At 39.9% G+C, this 19,378-nt stretch overlaps 1 protein-coding gene and 1 pseudogene across 2 annotated transcripts in view; one reads left to right on the plus strand and one right to left on the minus strand.

Moving 5' to 3' along the window:
* The window catches only part of PRKDC (protein kinase, DNA-activated, catalytic subunit), a 219,433-nt gene that overhangs the window by 16,101 nt on the left and 183,954 nt on the right, over positions 1-19,378 (minus strand). For both annotated transcript variants that reach the window (XM_058698565.1, XM_058698566.1), the window contains 8 exons: positions 18,888-19,078; positions 17,924-18,104; positions 16,963-17,123; positions 9,520-9,731; positions 5,667-5,754; positions 5,419-5,562; positions 669-873; positions 192-259 (listed from right to left, as the gene is read on the minus strand). In XM_058698565.1, the coding sequence (XP_058554548.1) occupies positions 192-259; positions 669-873; positions 5,419-5,562; positions 5,667-5,754; positions 9,520-9,731; positions 16,963-17,123; positions 17,924-18,104; positions 18,888-19,078 (1,250 nt within the window). The remainder of the gene's footprint in view (positions 1-191; positions 260-668; positions 874-5,418; positions 5,563-5,666; positions 5,755-9,519; positions 9,732-16,962; positions 17,124-17,923; positions 18,105-18,887; positions 19,079-19,378) is intronic.
* On the plus strand, positions 13,110-14,448 carry LOC131495033 (alcohol dehydrogenase class-3-like; annotated as a pseudogene).

Consider the following 19,378-nt stretch of genomic DNA (forward strand, 5'->3'; position numbering starts at 1 on the left):
ATTTGACAATAAATTTCATATATTGAAAAAAAAAAAAAGAAATTCAGCAAATAATAGGATCAATAATAGGATCAGAAAACTGCATTTGAAACCAAGGTGGGAAACTGTCTTTTGTTTGGTAAAGACAAATACATCATTCTCATACCTGAAGAACTAAATACCACAGTTGCAATCCACACACTGGTACCTACCCGCTCATCAAACCCGGTGATTCGTGCATGGTATTCTGGCACTGGCTTTCCTTTGCCATCATACTGACCTAAGACAAACCATAGAAGCTTTCTTTAGGTACAGTTTGTTACAGAACCCTGTATTTTAACACATACCTGTTGATCTAATTTTAAAAAGTTATACAATAAAATTTTTTACTGAAAGTTGTCATTTAAAAAAATCTGACTTTTTAAAAATAATGCTATTATTTTTCGATTTGACTAATGGAAGTTAGCTTCCTAATTAATGGAGTAGACTCCTAATTCAAAGTAATTATAGATTCTCCTAATGACAAAAAAGTATGGCAAAATTTTAAATTCTTAATAAGTTTATTAAATTCTTAAAAAAAAAAAAGGTAACTATCAAGATCCCAATATTACTATTTTAGAAATCAAAAGTCCTTGCTACCCTACTATTCTCCTTAGAGTCCAATTTTGTCACCCTAAGGGTTAACTCACCAGGAATCTCCAGCTCATTTCTCAAGAATTCTACTTTGAAATCACTCATCCAGGGTGAACATTCTTTCAGATTCCCAGGTGGCTTTGAGTCTCTGCACATTTTAGATAGTAGTGAGTTGGTAATGTCGGTGAAGTCACGAAGTTTCATTGCAGGTAGCTTAGAACCTCCTTTTCCAAAGTATTTATCAAATTCTTTTCCAAAAGCCTGAAATTAATAATTTACCTTAAATATTAATGTTTAAACTTTGAGGAAGGTTCTAGGCTTATGTTTATAACAAGTATCCAATTATTTAGGCTTTTTTCTATTTTTAAGGTTTATAGTTTTGCTTTCCTTGAATGTTTCAATACTCTAAACATGAGAAGCCTGTCTTTTGTTTGTTTCTTTGTGTTCCTTTGAAAAGACAGAAAGGCGTCAGTGGGGACTTACAGTCATAAATTCTAATCATAAATTCTAATAAGGGCTTAAAAACCTTTCAACCTCTTTGTGTTCATTATCTAGTTACTGGTCTACATCGTTATGACAAGAAGAATACTTAGGAATGAGGTACTGAGGCGCCTGGGTGGCTCAGTTGGTTAAGCGCCAGACTTCAGCTCAGATCATGATCTCACAGCTCATGAGTTTGAGCCCCGCATCAGGCTATGTGCTGACAGCTCAGAGCCTGGAGCCTGCTTCCAATTCTGTCTCCCTCTCCCACCGTCCCTCCCCACCCACACTCTGTCTCTCTCTCTCAAAATAAATAAATATTTTTAAAAATGAAGGAATGAGGTACTAAATAGAGTAATTCAATCAAAATGAAAAGCCCATGATTCTTCATCACAGCTGAAGAACAAAATATAAAAATACTCCTTTCCTTAATAAGGGTTTTTCAAGCCATTATTCTGGATCATAAACCAGTACAAACATTTAGATAATTTATATTTCTAAAAGCAATAATTGTAAGTCCTTTATCTTGGAACCTAACAAATATTTCTTTGTATTAGTCTCTAATTGTATAGTCTCTATATTTTTGATACAAAATAAAAAAAACAAAAACAAAACTCAAGAGTATCATTAATAGTGACTTAATAATAGTCATCAAGATTTACCTACTCGTCTTTAATTAGAAATTTTTTACAAAATTTCAAACTCACCCCAAAACACAAATCTGGTATAAATGAAATATTTGCTCTATTTTAAGACAATCCATTATAGTAAAATTGACATCTATAAAACAAACTTATTCTTTAATCTGTAAATAGATTAAAAGTATAGAAACAATCTGCAATTCTTAGAATACATGGAAAGATTATATAATCAGTACCAGCAACATATGTGAATGGCATAATGCCCTCTGAAGTGAAATTCTGTTTTGACAGATCATTATTTTAATCAATTAGTGCAAATCGTATGCTGATTTGGTATGAAGCATAAAGTCCTAGATTGGTTTTCCAAGGTACTAGAAATCAACCTCAAAACAAGTATCATGCCTGGTAGGAATAATCGAGGTTCATTTCTGCCGCTATGATACGCTCCCTGGGTTAGAGTTGGCAGAAGCTGTGCTCAGCAGCAGCTGGGAAGAAGTGGTCCACCCTAACAGATTTCCAGCGTAAAGCCTTCCCAGCACACAGGGAAAAGTGGCCATGAATTCAAGGGATAACACACAGTCTTCACTGGGGACACGGGTGATAAACAGGGTCAGACATTCTCACACTGAGGAGACAGACAGGCAGCAAACTGGGGTGAGGGCAGGGGTCACAGCACCCTGAGAGCAGGGCAGATGGGGGAAGGCTGCAGAAGGACGGTGCTGCTGAAACGAAGTCTTCTCCCAGGTGATGGATCGGTTCCGCTATGCTGGGGGACCTGGTGTCAGTTGCCATTCTGCCATTCTCTCCATTTGACACTGGGCGAGTCTCTGTTTTTCAGATCTAGCTTCTCTGTGTAGAACAAGGCATGAAGCAGTACAGTCTGCAAGTCAAAGCCCACTGCCTGTTTCTATAAACAAAGTTTCACTGGAATCCTGGCAACGATATCCTTTCACTTACGTACCGTCCAGGGCTGCTTTTGTACTAGGACGGCAGATTTGAGTACTTGCAACATGAGTCTGGAATGGCCCAAAAGCGCAACATCCGGACCTTGGCAGAAAATGCACGCAGACTACCAGCTTAAGACAAAACCAACACAAACACTTTTCCAAACCTAGGATTCTACAATCCTATAAATTTCATTAATGCTAGTACACCGATTGTAAGTAAAGTATGTATACTTTCTGTTATGAGGCCCTTGCATATTCAATACTGTGAGACAGACGTCATACAATGTGGAGCCTAATATATGTCACAATATGGAATATAGAGAAGTTAGGGTTTTTTTTTTTGTTTTTTTTTAAAAATTTTTTTTTTCAATGTTTTTTATTTATTTTTGGGACAGAGAGAGACAGAGCATGAACGGGGGAGGGGCAGAGAGAGAGGGAGACACAGAATCGGAAACAGGCTCCAGGCTCCGAGCCATCAGCCCAGAGCCTGACGCGGGGCTCGAACTCACGGACCGCGAGATCGTGACCTGGCTGAAGTCGGACGCTTAACCGACTGCGCCACCCAGGCGCCCCGAGAAGTTAGGGTTTTACCTTCACTTTCAGGATACATCCCTGGTCACATTCAGGCAACAGATAGTCCTGTACGTTCCCACATTCACACCATTAACTAAAACTACCCTAAGTAGGAAGTACCCACCAAAATCTATCTCTACTTACCAAAACTATATCAATTATTCATCTAATTCAAGATGCCAGTTTCATGTCAGGCAGTATTTAGTAGGCGGAAAGAAAAATCCCTGTCCCCAAGTCTAAATGAGGAGGCATAAATTAAAGAAAGAATTAAATATGGTTTCCCACTCCTGAGGATCTCCCCAGAAGAACCCATACACAGATACTCACAGCAGCAGTATTTATAACAGCTAAGACGTGGAAATACTCCAAATGTGCATCAGCTGACAAAAGGATACAGAAAATGTGGCAGGCCCTAACAGTGCAATAGCATACAGCAATAAAAAGGAATGAAGTCCTGACACATGCTGTAGCACGGATGAACTCCGAAAACATTATGCTGAGTGAAGGAAGCCAGTCACATACTGTAAGATTCCATTTATACAAAATGTCCAAAAGAGGCAATCCACAGAAACAGAAGGCACTTCGGTGGTTGCCTGGGAGTGGAAGCAGCGGGTGGGGGTGGGGGATTGGGAGCACCTGCTAACAGGTATGGGCTTTCTTTTTGGGGTGATGAAAATGTTCAAAAATGTGGTGATATTTACACAATTCTGAGTATAACAAAACTACAGTATTGTACCCTTTTGCTTTTTAAAGCTTATTTATTTTGAGAGACAGAGCGTGCATGAGAGTTGGGGAGGGGCAGAGAGAGAGAGGGAGAAAGAGAGAATCTCAGGCAATCTCCACAACGTCAGCGTGGAGCCTGATGGGGGGCTCGAACTCACAAACCATAAGATCATGACCGGAGTTGAAGTCAGATGCTTAACCGACCGAACCACCCAGGCGCCCCTTCAGTATTATACACTTTAAATAGATGGATTATAGGGTGTGTGAATTATATCTTAATAAAGCAGTTACTTAAAAAAACACTAGAGGTGCCTCAGTTGGTTAAACATCTGGCTCTTGGTTTCAGCTCAGGTCGTGATCTTGCAGTTTCATGGGTTCGAGTCCCTCATTGGGCTATATGCCGACAGTGCGGAGCCTGCTTATGATATTCTCTCTCTCTCTCTCTCTCTCTCTCTGTCCCTTACCCACTAATGCTGTCTCTCCCTCTCACAATAAACTTTAAAAAAAATGTCCTTAAAATAAATAAATAAATAAATAAAAAATAAAAAGATTCTCTTTTGCACTAGAGACTGAAACTGAGAACTCTGGCAGTATGAGTCCCAGGACTTCTCCACATGCTCTTAAAGTTTACTAAACAAAAGTAATTTGACCAAAGTTACAACAAAAATCAGTGTGATTAATGCTAACAAAGGTGTACATAAGGTGTGTTACACAACAGAGAAGGAGTATCTAATTCTTGTCCGGGAAGGAGGTTCAGGGAAGGCTCTACAGAAGAAATGATGCATACGTCAAGTCTCAAGAGTGAGTTCTCCAGATGGACAAGGGAGAGAAGGTAAACCCACTTAGAGGGAACAACAAGCACAAGGCATGGCAGTATGAAATCTGGACATTTCAAGTTTCATTTTGATCTCCACTGGCTCCCAGGAGCTTTTCCTGAACTGAAGGGCAACTTTAGAAACAGCTCTCATGTATCCACACTTGTCCTCAAGCCACAGTTCTTTATATACTGTATTTGTCAGCCAATCCCTTTGAATTCAGGAACTGGGTCTGTCTTCTCTTTGTATGTCCTGTAGCACTCAGGAGTATGCCTTGGACAGATATTAAGTGCTCAAAATGGTTATCAACTATAAAATGCAAATATTTTCTTGATCCAACATACACATCATTATGAAAATTATAATTACTAAACTACATACAACCTTCAAATCTAAAAATCTGAGCATGAAGAAAATAATGCAATAAAAACTCCATGGTTTTTCTATTGCCTCACCTGCCACCATCTGACATAAATACATGTATCACTATCTCACAGAAAGTATCAGATCTAAAGAAAAGGTTACAAACTCAACAGACATTTTAAAACCAGAATTATTAGCAAGCCAGCAAATGTACAAACTAATCTTCACAATGGTTCCATTATCATAAAAGCAGACTACCCATACCTGAATGAACCTCTTTCTGAAAGCTCCAAGGCCTGGAACCTTTGGGTCTCCCAAAGCTGCATACATTCTTTCATACATCTTTTCAATGTGTTTTTTATTAACAGGGGTTTTTGCTAGTTCAACCTTGATATCATCAGTCCAGTCCTGTGCAGAAAAAAAAAAAAAAAAAAAAAAAGGAAAAATCAAGTTGACTACAAGTAGATTTTATCCAAATTCTATGTTTTATGAACTGGAAGCTATTACATTACCTTAAAGAGCATTTCAGGATTAGAGAGCTGCTCTAGGGCACTAATAAAATCTTGAATCACTCCTCCTTGATCCAACTTAATTTTAATCCTATAAAACAATTACCAAGTTTAGGTAATCAAACATCTTCCAAAGATCAAAGCCTATGGTTTTTGTATATGACAATTACTTATATTTATATATAAAACTATACACATACATACACACACACACACACACACACACACACACACACACACACAACTAATAGTCTAGGGAAGGAGCAATTTTAAAATTCTGTTCAATATTAGATGAAGAACAAAGTATGTATTCTACCAAGAAGTGAGGTTCTTTTTCTTTTTTTAAATTTACATCCAAATTAGTTAGCATATAGTGCCAACAATGATTTCAGGAGTAGATTTCTTAATGCCCCTTACCCATTTAGCCCATCTACCCTCCCACAACCCCTCCAGTAACCCTCTGTTTGTTCTCCATATTTGTCTCTTATGTTTTGTCCCCCTCCCTGTTTTTATATTAGTTTTGCTTCCCTTGCCTTATGTTCATCTGTTTTGCATCTTAAAGTCCTCATGTGAGTGAAGTCATGTGATATGTCTTTTGCTGAGTAATTTCGCTTAGCATAATACCCACTAATTCCATCCATGTAGTTGCAAATGGCAAGATTTCATTCATTTTGATTGCCGAGTAATACTCCATTGTATATATACACCACATCTTCTTTATCCATTCATCCATCGATGGACATCTGGGCTCTTTCCATGCTTTGGCTATTGTTGACAGAGCTTCTATAAACATGGGGGTGCACCTGCCCCTTCGAAACAGCACACCTGTATCCCTTGGATAAATATATAGTAGTGCAATTGCTGGGTCATAGGGTAGTTCTATTTTTAATTTTTTGAGGAACCAACATACTGTTTTCCAGAGTTGGCTGCACCAATTTGCATTCCCACCAACAAAGGAAAAGAGATCCTCTTTCTCCGCATCTTCCTTGCCAGCATCTGTTGTTGCCTGAGTTGTTCATGTTAGCCATTCTGACAGGTGTGAGGTGGTATCTCATTGTGGTTTTGATGTGTATTTCCCTGATGATGAGTGATGTTGAGCATTTTTTCATGTGTCAGTTGGCCATCTGGATGTTTTCTTTGGAGAAGTGTCTATTCACGTCTTTCGCCCATTTCTGCACTGGATTATTTGTTTTTTGAGTGTTGAGTCTGAAAAGTTCTTTATAGATTTTGGATACTAACCCTTTATCTGGTACGTCATTCGCAAATATCTTCTCCCATTCTGTCGGCTGCCTTTTAGTTTTGCTGATTGTTTCCTTCACTGAGCAGAAGCTTTTTTTGTTGACGAGGTCCCAGTATTTCATTTTTGCTTTTGTTTCCCTTGCCTCTGGAGATGTGTTGAGTAAGATGTTGCTGCGGCCAAGATCAAAGAGGTTTTAGCCTGCTTTCTCCTTGAGGATTTTGATGGCTTCCTGTCTTACATTGATGTGTTTCATCCATTTTGAGTTTACTTTTGTGTCTGGTGTGAGAAAGTGGTCCAGGTTCATTCTTCTGCATGTCGCTGTCCAGTTTTCCCAGCACCACTTGCTGAAGAGACTGTCTTTATTCCATTGGATATTCTTTCCTGCTTTGTCAAAGATTAGTTGGATATACGTTTGTGGGTCCATTTCTGGGTTCTCTATTCTGTCCCATTGATCTGAGTGTCTGTTTTTGTGCCAAGAAGTGAGGTTCTTAGATAAGGTAAAAGCAAATATCCTTGCCAATGATGCTGACATTTTGATGCACATAATTTGATACATATAGTTTCTGAAGTTATATTATAAAAGAAAAGGCCACATTCTTTAAAAAAAAAAATTTTTTTTTTAACGTTTTATTTATTTTTGAGACAGGGAGAGACAGAGCATGAACGGGGGAGGGGCAGAGAGAAAGGGAGACACAGAATCGGAAGCAGGCTCCAGGCTCTGAGCCATCAGCCCAGAGCCCGATGCAGGGCTCGAACTCACGGACCGCGAGATCGTGACCTGAGCTGAAGTCGGCCGCTTAACCGACTGAGCCACCCAGGCGCCCCGAAAAGGCCACATTCTCAAAACACACTTTCAAACCTTTCTCTTTTCTTTCTTTCTTTCAAAAAAAAAAATGAATCATGTTGCAGTAGACTGTGCTGAGAGACAGGCAGGGGGGTGGTAGGCAGGGCACCAGCAGTGGCAAATGGGATATGCACAGCCAACCCATCCACAAATCATGACAAAAGCTGTATCTTACTTGTCTTCTCAGAAACAAACACTCTAAATAATGAAACAAATGAGGTCATGACAAAAAAAAAAGCTCGTAACAGAGAATGTCAACTAGAACACCATTCCTTTTCCAAGTTTTCCTGTAAAAGTAATACACTATTGCTAGTTATATCAACAGTCTCCACTTACAACTCAAATGGAAAAATGAAAAGGACGACACTTCAGGCAGTCTACTGAATCTTCGAATTAAAGAATAATTTCAGTAACTGATTTCAAAAAGTATCTCATCCAGTCTCAACCAACAAATTACTGTCAACTATTACTATTATAAGGACAGAATGTCTCATGAATAAAATTCTAAGATGAAGCATATTTTATTTTTTTAAGTTTATTTATTTTGAGAGACAGTGTATGTACATGCACAGGAGGGGTAGAGAGAGAGAGAGACAGAGTCCCAAACAGGCTCTGAATTATTGTTGCAGAGCCCAATGTAGGGCTTGAACTCATGAAACGTGAGATCAGACCCGAGCTGAAATCAAGAGTCGGATGCTTAACTGACTGAGTCAGCTAAGGTACCCCAAAGATGAAATTTATTTTAAAAAAGGAAAGGGGCACCTGGGTGGCTCAGGTGACCGACTTTGGCTCAGGTCATGATCTCACAGTTCATGGGTTCAAGCCCTGTGTCAGGCTCAGTGCAGACAGCTCAGAGCCTGAAGCCTGCTTCAGATTCTGTGTCTCCCACTCTCTCTGTCCTACCCCACTGACGCTCTCCCTCTCTCTCAAAAATAAATAAACATTAAAAGAAAGGAATTTGGGGGCACCTGGCTGACTCAGTCAGTAGAGCATACGACTGTGCATTGTAAATTTGAGCCCCACGCTGGGCATAGAGTGCACTTAAAAATTAAAAAAGGAAAGAGGGACATCTGAGTGGCTCAGTTGGTTAAGCTTCTGACTCTTGATTTTGGGTCAGGTCATGATCCCATGGGTTCATGAGTTTAACCCCACACTAGGTTCTACTTTGACAACATGGAGCCTGCTTGAGATTCTCTCTCTCCCTCTCTCTGCCACCCCACCACCTCTACCCCTGACTCAAGCACGCTGTCTCTCAAAAGAAATAAATAAAATTTGGGGCTCCTGGGTGGCTCAGTCGGTTAAGTGGCTGACTTCGGCTCAGGTCATGATCCCACAGTTTGTGGGTTCGAGCCCCTCATCGGGCTCTGTGTTCACAGCTCAGAGCCTGGAGCCTGCTTCGGATTCTGTGTCTCCCTCTCTCTCTGCCCCTCCCCATTCATGCTCTGTCTCTGTCTCTCAAAAATAAATAAATATTGAAAAAAAAATTAATAAAACCAGAAAAAGGAAAGAAATTCTGTAACAACATACCAGGAGTAGGTACATTCAACAAATAGATGTCTAAGATTTTCTATTCTCCAAGGATGGCTCTAATTAATTTGAAGACAAACATAAGCTTCCATGTGTTTTTTTTTTTTTTTTTTTTTTTTTTACATAAGCTGTACACCCAAGATCAAGAGTCACATGCTCCACTGACTGAGACAGCTAGGAGGCCCCCACGTGTTTGCTTTTACCATACACTTTTTAAAATAACCTATCATATTTAACCAACCCACCTTGCCACAAACTCCTTATTCTTATGACCAGCAGAAGTATCTTTGAAGGAATAGCTTTCACTACTTATTATAAATGGGTAGATAATCGCCTGTGGATAGTTATCAGCAATTTCTTCCACAGTGTGCTGGACAGCAACAGCTTCCTCTTTGTCCAGTAAGGCCACCATATGGCTGATCCAGCCAATGAACTGCCAGCAAGGAATGGAAGACATCTAAAACACAGAGAAGTGTAATTTAATGATGAACAAAATATTTAACAGTTTTATTATAAAAGTATTATGTGTTCATATAAAAAAATATATATCTATATACAGAAGTATAAAAACAGGCATAAGTCTAAAACAAAACATCTTCTCTCCCTCAGTCCTCTCAGTTCTTATTCCAGTGAGGCAACCATTCCACTCTTTAGGGTGTTTTGCCTGCAAGTGCACCCATATTCTTTCTTTACTTGAATGGAATCAGACTCCATATACTGTCTGACAGAGATTCACCCCATTCCTTTTAACAGCTATATAGTATTCCATTTTGCTTAACTACTGCTATATAATCAATTTTTACGTTATTTTCCAAGTTTTTCTATTATAGATAATGCTATAATGGAAATCCCTACACGTTTATCACTTGTGCTATGTGTGCCCACTGGATAAATTCCTACAGGTAAAACTACTGTGTGAACATTAATAATTGTAAAAAACGTTGCTAGATTTCCCTCCAAAAAGATTTTTCAAATTTTCATTTTTAAAAGTGTAATGAAAACTCCTATAACTCAATACCAAAAACCCAAATAATCTGATTAAAAAATGGGCAGCACAGCTCAGAAAACCGAGACTCTCCCCCTAAGGTCAGAAACACGACAGGGATGTCCACTCTCACCACTGTTGTTCAACATAGTCCTGGATGTCCTAGCCTCAGCAATCGGACAACAAAAAGAAATAAAAAAGCATACAAATTGGCAAACTTTCATTCTTTGACAAAGAATGTCAAAGACAAAGACATACAAAGCATACAAAGCAGACATACAAAGGAGACATACAAAGCAGACAAAGCACACAAAGACAAACTGTCATTCTTGACAAAGAAGTCAAACTTTCATTCTTTGCAGATGACATGATACTCTATGTGGAAAACCCGAAAGACTCCACCAAAAAACTACTAGAACTCATCCATGATTCAGCAAGTCACAGGATATAAAATCAATGTATAGAAATCGGTTGCATTTCTACACACCAATAATGAAGCAGCAGAAAGAATTGATCCCATTTACAATTGCACCAAAAAACTGTAAGATACCTAGGAATAAACCTAACCAAAGAGGTAAAAGAGCTGTATGCTGAAAACTACAGAAAGCTTATGAAAAAAACTGAAGAAGACACAAAGAAATGGAACAGCATTCCATGCTCATAGATTGGAAGAAGAAATATTGTTAAAATGTCTATACTACCCAAAGCAATCTATATATACAGTGCAATCCCTATCAAAGTAACACCAGCATTTTTCACAGAGCTAGAACAAACAACCCTAAAATTTGTATGGAGCCAGAAAAGACCCTTAATAGCCCAAGTAATGTTGAAGAAGAAAAGCAGAGTGGGAGGCATTACAATTCCAGACTTTAAGCTGTACTGCAAAGTTTTAATCATCAAGACAATACGGTAGTAGCACAAAAACAGACACATAGATCAATGGAACAGAACAGAGAATGCAGAAATGGCCCACAACCGAATGACCAACTAATCTTAGACAAAGCAGGAAAGAATCTCCAATGGAAAAAAGGCAGTCTCTTCAGCAAACAGTGCTGAAAACTGGGCAGTGACATGCAGAAGAATGAACTTGGACCACCTTCTTACACCATTCACAAAAATAAATTCAAAATGGATGAAAGACCTAAATGTGAGACAGGAAACCATCAAAATCCTAGAGGAGAACACAGGCAGCAACCTTTTTGACTTCAGCTACAGCAACTTCTTACTAGACACATCTCCAGCAGCAAGGGAAACAAAAGCAAAAATGAACTTTTGGGACCTCATCAAGATAAAAAGCTTTTGCAAAACAAAGGAAACAATCAACAAAAATAAAAGGCAAGAAATGGGAGAAGATATTTGCAAATGACATATTAGATAAAGGGGTTAGTATCCCAAAATCTACAAACAACTTATCAAACTCAACCCCCCCCCAAAAAAAAACAATCCAGTGCAGAAATGGGCAAAAAGCATGAATAGACACTTAGCCAAAGAAGACACCCAAATGGCTAACAGACACATAAAAAGATGCTCAACAATACTCATCACCAGAGAAATACAAATCAAAACCACAATGAGATTCCACCCCACTCCTGTCAGAATGGCTAAAATTAACAACTCAGGAAACAACAGATTTTGGCAGGATGTAGAGAAAGGGGAACTGTTTTGCACTACTGGTGGGAATGCAAACTGGTGCAGCCACGCTGGAAAACAATATCGAGATTCCTCAAAAAATTAAAAATAGAACTACACTATGACTCAGCAATTGCACTACTAGGTATTTTTCCAAAGGATACAAAAATGCTGATTCAAAGGGGCACATGCACCCCAATGTTTATAGCAGCACTATCAACAATGGACAAATTATGGAAAAAGCCCAAATGTTCACTGACTGATGAATGGATAAAGATGTGGTATATGTATAAAATGGAATATTACTTGGGATCAAAATGGCGATGAGATCTTGCCATTTGCAACAATGTGGATGGAACTAGAGTGTATTATGCTGAGCGAAATATGTTGGAGAAACAAATATCATAGGATTTCACTCATGTGGAATTAAAAAAAAACAAAACATGAGAATATGGGAAGGGAAGTAAAAAACAGGTAAAAACAAAGTGGGAGGCAAACCATAAGAAACTAAATACAGACAACAAACTGAGGGTTGCTGGAGGGGTGGTGGGTGAGGGGATAGGGTAAATGGGCAATGGGCATTAAGGACGGCATTTGTTGGGATGAACACTGGGTATTATATTTAAGTCATGAATCACTGGGTTATTCCCCTGAAACCACTACAACTGTATGTGAACTAACTTGAATTTAAATAAATACATCTTTAAAAATGGGCAGGAGAGCTGAATAGATATTTTTCCAAAGAAAACATACAGATGATCAACAGAGACATGAAAAGATGTTCAACATCACTAATCATCAGGGAAACGGAAATCAAAACCACAATGAAATCTCACCTCACTAGCTAGTCAGAATAGCTAGTATCAAAAAAACAAGAAACAAGTGTTGGCGAGGATGTAGAAAAAAGGGAACCCTCCTGCATGTTGGTGGGAATGTAAATTCCGCTATGTAAATTTGGTGGGAATGTAAATTTCCACTATGGAAAACAGTAGGGAGGTCCTCAAAAAGTTAAAATTAGAAATACCACACAATCCAGTAGTTCTACTTGTAGGATATTAACTCAAAGAAAACAAAACACTAATTCAAAACGATATCTGCACCCTCATGTTTACTGCAGCATTATTTACAATAGCTAAAATACAGAAGCAACCCAAGTGTCCCCTGATAGATGAATGGATAATGGAGATGTGATATATGCATTTAATGGGTTATCACTCAGCCATGAAGAATGAATTCTCACCATTTGCAACAACAAAGATGAACCCAGTGGGTATAAAGCTAAGTGAAGTAAGCCAGACAAAGATTTTACTTACATGATTTTTACTTATACGTGGAATCTAAAAAACAACATAAATGAACAAACAAAAAACAGAAACAGACTCATAAATACAGAGAACTAGTGGTTGCCAAAGGGGAGAGGTGTGGCAGGATGAGCAAAACAGTTGAAGGAGATTAAGAGGTACAAATTTCCAGTTATAAAATGAGATCCCCAGCCCCGTGCGGCCCACTCTGGATGCCTGCCCCTCACTGACCCGAGTCCGAGGACGTGGTGAACCAGGTTATCAAGTGCAAGACTGCAGCTGCCTGGGAGGCAGAAAAGCCTCTGTCTATAGCAGACGTAGAGGTGTCACCCCCCCAAAGGCTCATGAAGTTCAAATTATCACCACTGCAGTTGGCCACACCAATGCCTACGAGTGGGGCTGATCCTTAGGGGAGTTTTCCAGGGATCTTGGGACACGAACATGCTGCAATCGTGGAAAGTGTTGGCAAAGGAGTGATGAAGCTGAAGGCCGATGATACTGTCATCCCACTGACATCGCACAGTGTGGAGAATGCAAATTTTGTCTAAACCCTAAAACAAACCTTTGCCAGAAGACAAGAGTTACTCAAGGAAAAGGATTAATGCCAGGTGCTACTAGCCGATTTACTTGCAAAGGAAAGACAACTTTACATTACATGGGAACCAGCAAGTTTTCTGAAAATACAGTTGTGGCTGGTATCTCTGTTACTAAAATGGACCCTTCGACAACTTTGGATGACGTCTGCCTTCTGAGTTGTGGCATTTCAACTGGTTATAGTGCTGCTATGAACAGTGCCATCTTGGCCTAGGAGGAGTTGGATCAGCGGTTATCGTGGGATTCACAAGGGCCAAGGAGTCAAGACCCCCAGGACTTCGGGAAACCCATCCAAGAAGTGTTCACTGAAATGACTGGCAGAGGAGTGAACTATGCCTTCGGGTGTACTGGTAACCCGGAAGTCACAAGAGCAGCACTGGAGGCGTGCCACACAGGTTGGGGCATCGGCGTAGCAGTTGGAGTAGCTGCTTCGGGTGAAGAAATCGCCACTCACCCATTTCAGCTGGTAAGAGGCTGCACGTGGAAAGGCACTGCCTTTGGAAGATGGACGGGTGTGGAAAGTGCCCCAAAGTTGGTGTGAATATATGTCCAAAAAGGTAAAAGTTGATGAATTTGTGACTCACAATTTGTCGTTTGACCAAATTAACAAAGCCTTTGAACTGATAGATGCAGAAAAGAGCATTCAAACTATTGTAAAGCTTTAATATTTATTTTTTTAATGTTTACTTACTTTTGAGAGAGAGAGACAGAGCATAGCGGGGGAGGGGCAGAGAGAGAGGGAGACACAGAATCTGGGGCAGGCTCCAGGCTCTGAGCTGTCAGCACAGAGACTGACCCAGGGCTCGAACTCTTGAACCGTGAGATCACAACCTGAGCCGAAGTCGGATGCTTAACTGACTGAGCCACCCAGGCACCCCAAACTGTTGTAAAGCTTTAAATTCAACAGACAAAAATACATCCATCCTTGCACCTAAGTCTGCTGGTCCAGCTGGAACAGCAAGACAAGCAGGAAGAAGCTCTTCCAAGTTTAGTCTCTTAGACCTTCTCTACTCCTACTTCTAGAGTAACCTACTCTGGGGACCACTATGTTGTATATAATTCATAAATCTCTAATCAAGGACAAAGCTAATATAGTCATGAATTTATTTTCTGAACTCTCTTTTACATGAATAATTGCTAGCTCATTAGGGAATATTCTAACATAATAAAAGTAATTTTTTCATATGTGAAATAAATGAGTATGTCATGGTATCTAGTAAAGTATAGCATAGGGAATACAGTCGATAATACTGTAATAACACTGTATAGTGACATACGGGAATTACACTTATCGTGATAAGCACTGAATAATGCACAGAATTATTGAATCATTATACTGTATGCCTAAAACTAATATCACATTGTTATGTCAACTTAAACTTCAATTAAAAAAAAATGGATTAGATTGACTAGTTTCCAAAATCTTTTCCAATTCTGGAGACAATCAGTTTTTTAAATTTATTGTCAATTTGAGAGGTGAAAAATACCTAATTTTAATTTTCACATTTCATTATTAGTGAGGGTGCACAGTCTGTTTATTTTCCTTACATATTTAATCATACATGTGTTTCCTCTGACAATTTTCTACTGTCTATTTATTTTATAGAGGCAGACATCAGCTCTTTTTTTGTTTGTTCCCCTGGATAGAAGTGTTGATTATTTTCCTTTATAGCTTCTGGTTTTTGTATAGCTTCACTCCAAGGCCATTTTTAAATTTGCTCATGTTCCCCACCGCCCCCGCCCCCGCCCCATGCTTTTTACTGTGCTAGTTTTAAGATAAAATCTGATGCACTTGGAATGTTGGTGTAAGAGTGAACTTGGCAAGCTTCCTCCTTTCAACTATTAAATGAGGAAAGAGCAAAGTGTGTGGGGATAAAAGGCATCAGTCCATATAGCCACAGGGAGTGCTCAATAACGGTTAGCTCCTCATCCCTGGTGCCATAACAACATTGACTGAACATTCCATTTATTTCCTCACAAATTTGAAATGCTATTTTTATCATATGTAAATAAAATATTATTTTGGAAAAACTAAAATCATAACTTATTTAATGATTTCTTCATTTGTCTTTAAGGAAAACACATACACATATATATACACTACATTTCTGAAGTTACTTTCATCTCCTTTTTAGGATCTTTTGGAAAAATCCCTACTCTTCCACAACCAGAAGAGGGTCAGAAGGTGTAGTATAAAGCCCTGCGAGGCACGGAGTCTCCACAGCTCAGATACCAGCATTGTTTAAAAATACACGATGTAAAGCTAATAGAGTACTATGCTACCCTTTTCAAACTATCATATTATTAACTCAAAGCCTGGCCCTATTTTCTAGTTAAACATCTAGAAAAGTCATTGAGGAGTCTTTCAGATGGCCCCTATGACAGGAAGGCAGCAGGCTGATGCAGACCTGTGGGGGAGGCCTTCATGGGACACACGAATGGTGAGCAGACTGTGTGGGGGAGTGCCCGCGCGCCTGGTTGTTCGCCGCATGCTCAGAGGACTCAGAATCCTGTGAACGTGGTGCTGCCAGAAGGCACTACGGTCACGGGGGTGGGAAGCCAGCTGAAGTGTACTCCCTCTCCCTGAGATAAATAATAAGCTGAGCATAAGGCACCAACAGATGTTCCAGACTACAGCTTACTCGCTATGGGCAGCAAATTGTGTTCCAGAAAGTTCCTGCCTCTGTCCCAAACATAACTCCTCCTCTCCCTGGGGTCCTTGTTCAGACACAGTGTTCTTTTTTTTTTTTTTAATTTTTTTTTTTTCAACGTTTTTTATTTATTTTTGGGACAGAGAGAGACAGAGCATGAACGGGGGAGGGGCAGAGAGAGAGGGAGACACAGAATCGGAAACAGGCTCCAGGCTCCGAGCCATGAGCCCAGAGCCTGACGCGGGGCTCGAACTCACGGACCGCGAGATCGTGACCTGGCTGAAGTCGGACGCTTAACCGACTGCGCCACCCAGGCGCCCCCAGACACAGTGTTCTTATCAACACCCACAAAGGAAAACTGGTAAATGTGAACACTCTTTTATATAGCTGTATACAACTTTAAGTTCTATGTTTTTGGAATGTAGTAAAATTCAATCTGGTTGGGAAAAAGTGTAACTTGTGCACCACACATACTAACGTGTTTAAATATAAACAGAAACATGTCTTCACCAGAATTCAAATACTAACCTCTTTTGTCATTAGGCTCAGGGTCTCCTCAGGATATAGCTCTATAATCTGCAGCAGTCTGGGAAACTTCAGCCTGGCTTCACTGGAATGCAATTTTAAAGCTTTCAACATTTTGTCCACCACAAGGGCTGGATACATCTGCAGTTCTACAGACTCAATAACTACCAAGGACAGGAGAGAAGAAAAAATGGTCAATATATCCACTTATATAAACTGTAAAATTTAACAAATGACTATATTTCCCTTTTTAGTTCATATTTTGTATTATGTCATTGTTCTCTTTTTCACACGTATTTAGATCAACCAACACCAGACGTAGTTTCGGGCCATATGTGAAAGCGTCCATCTTGAACCTGACTCTTCTGTTAGATCATGCATTCTGCATGAAGCGCAGTTTGCTTCCTGGGCTGGGTGGGAAAACAGGGCAGCTTCTGGTCACTGAATTTATTTCAGGAGCAAGAGGCAGGCCACGTGGCCAATATTACCAAAGCAACAAGCAAAATGTAGAAAGTATAAACTAAACAAACGGAAAGACAAATGATAGCTGGACTCTGTGTTGCCTGAAGATGTCACTGCCTCTTAAAAAGACAAGACCTTGGGGCACCTGGGTGGCTCAGTTTAACGTTCGACCTTGGTTCAGGTCATGATCTCAAGGCCTGTGGGTTTGAGCCCCACGTCAGGCTCTCTGCTGTCAGCGCAGAACCCACTTCAGATCCTCTGTCCCCCTCTTTCTCTGCCCCTCCCCCACTCGTGTGTGTGTGTGTGTGTGTGTGTGTGTGTGTGTGTGCGCGCGCGCACTCTCTCAAAAATAAATCAACATGAAATAAAGGGCAAGACTTTTCTCAGAATAACTGTCACTTAAAAACAAACAAGCAAACTGGAAACCTAAAATATCCACAAAAGTCTTAAGACTGGTTAACACAGTGTGACAAACTAAATGGCTTTTCCTTCTGTGATTCACCTGAGGCACTCTCCTCCTCCTTGCGAAGCTGCTGGTCACAGAACTCCACCAGTGTCATGTAAGCCTCTGTCATGCTGGCTACAGGCCCCTGGCCCTTGATGGAAGGCTGGGCCTCCTCTTCAGCTGTCCGTACGGCCTCAGAAAGGTGATGGAACGCTCTCTGGTATAGACCTGCAATCACCTAGAATTCACAGAGGTCTCAGAAAACCTGTGAGTACGGCTGAAGTTTTCTTGAAGAATCCTACTTTCTACTTGTGATGATACAGAAAGATTACTTGTGATCACAGAAAGCTGGTTAAATGGAAAAGGGAGTTTGTCTGCCCTGATTGTGAAACAGTGAGTGATTCCAGTACGATCCTCAGTACTTTTAAAAATCAGATGGTCCACTAATCATGCAGAATGGCACCAAAGGTCACTGGGGGTCACATAGCCTGTCCGAAGACGAGACAGAAGACGGTGCTTTAACCTCGCCACCCTGCACAGATATTGCTAACACTGTGGAGGAAGAAGGCAAGGCTAACAACTGAAGTGAGGTGGGCACAGTGAGATGAGAAGCTGCTAACTATGGAAAATAAAAATTCATTTTCAAAAAGCTAAGCAAAGCAGACACTACCTAAAAAAGGGCAGAAAAGCCTGGTTTGCCCCACAGGCTAGTGGGATGTCTGAATGGCGGCTGGTGGTGAAATTTCATTAAAAAAAATCCATGGAAGAACTGTTCCCATCAATCTGACACAAATTTCTGATTTTTAATACTAAAACAGTCTGTATTGTTCAAATAAACAGGAAACACATGGAGTACGTCAGTTTTCCACATAAGAAACTTGGCTGTGCATAACTGTCAAATATATTTCCAAACACAAAGCAATCATCATTCTTCATTATTTCTTTCATGTAGCCAGAAGGCTGCACATTATAGACACACAACACACAAACATGACAAGCTCACTCTTCCTGTGTTCATTACCTTGTCTGTATTCTCTGAACCGGATCCAGAAAGGTCCAAGATTCTTCTAGCCTTGCTTTCCTCGATTTCAGCAAGGCAGGTTGGTTCCCTGCTGAGAGCATCAGCTATGATTCTGTAAGTTGTACCCAAGAGAATGTTCTGGTCATGGAAAGCCAGAACATTTTTGCTTAAGTGACCTGATATGCTCTCACCTGTTGGATGAAAAACATACAACACACATGATTTTCTCAGAAGTAAATGAATGCCATAAATTAAAAGAAAAAGATATTCATAGCGTACAAAAGTTGTTTTCTATTAAAAAAGTAAAATAAATCTTGAAAGGATAAGAAACTGACTTCAAACACTGGTTAGGGAATTTCTTGAATTCACATTAATGAAAAATGTTCTTTGTTAGCAGTGGCTGTATCAACGCCTACAGAAGCTCAGCAATTAAAACGCTGAATAAACTTTTATTCAAGTACCATCGCTCTGCATTTTGTCAAAGCACCAAA

The sequence above is a fragment of the Neofelis nebulosa genome, chromosome 14 (genome assembly GCF_028018385.1).
Source record: "Neofelis nebulosa isolate mNeoNeb1 chromosome 14, mNeoNeb1.pri, whole genome shotgun sequence".
NCBI classification, from domain to species: Eukaryota; Metazoa; Chordata; class Mammalia; order Carnivora; family Felidae; genus Neofelis; species Neofelis nebulosa.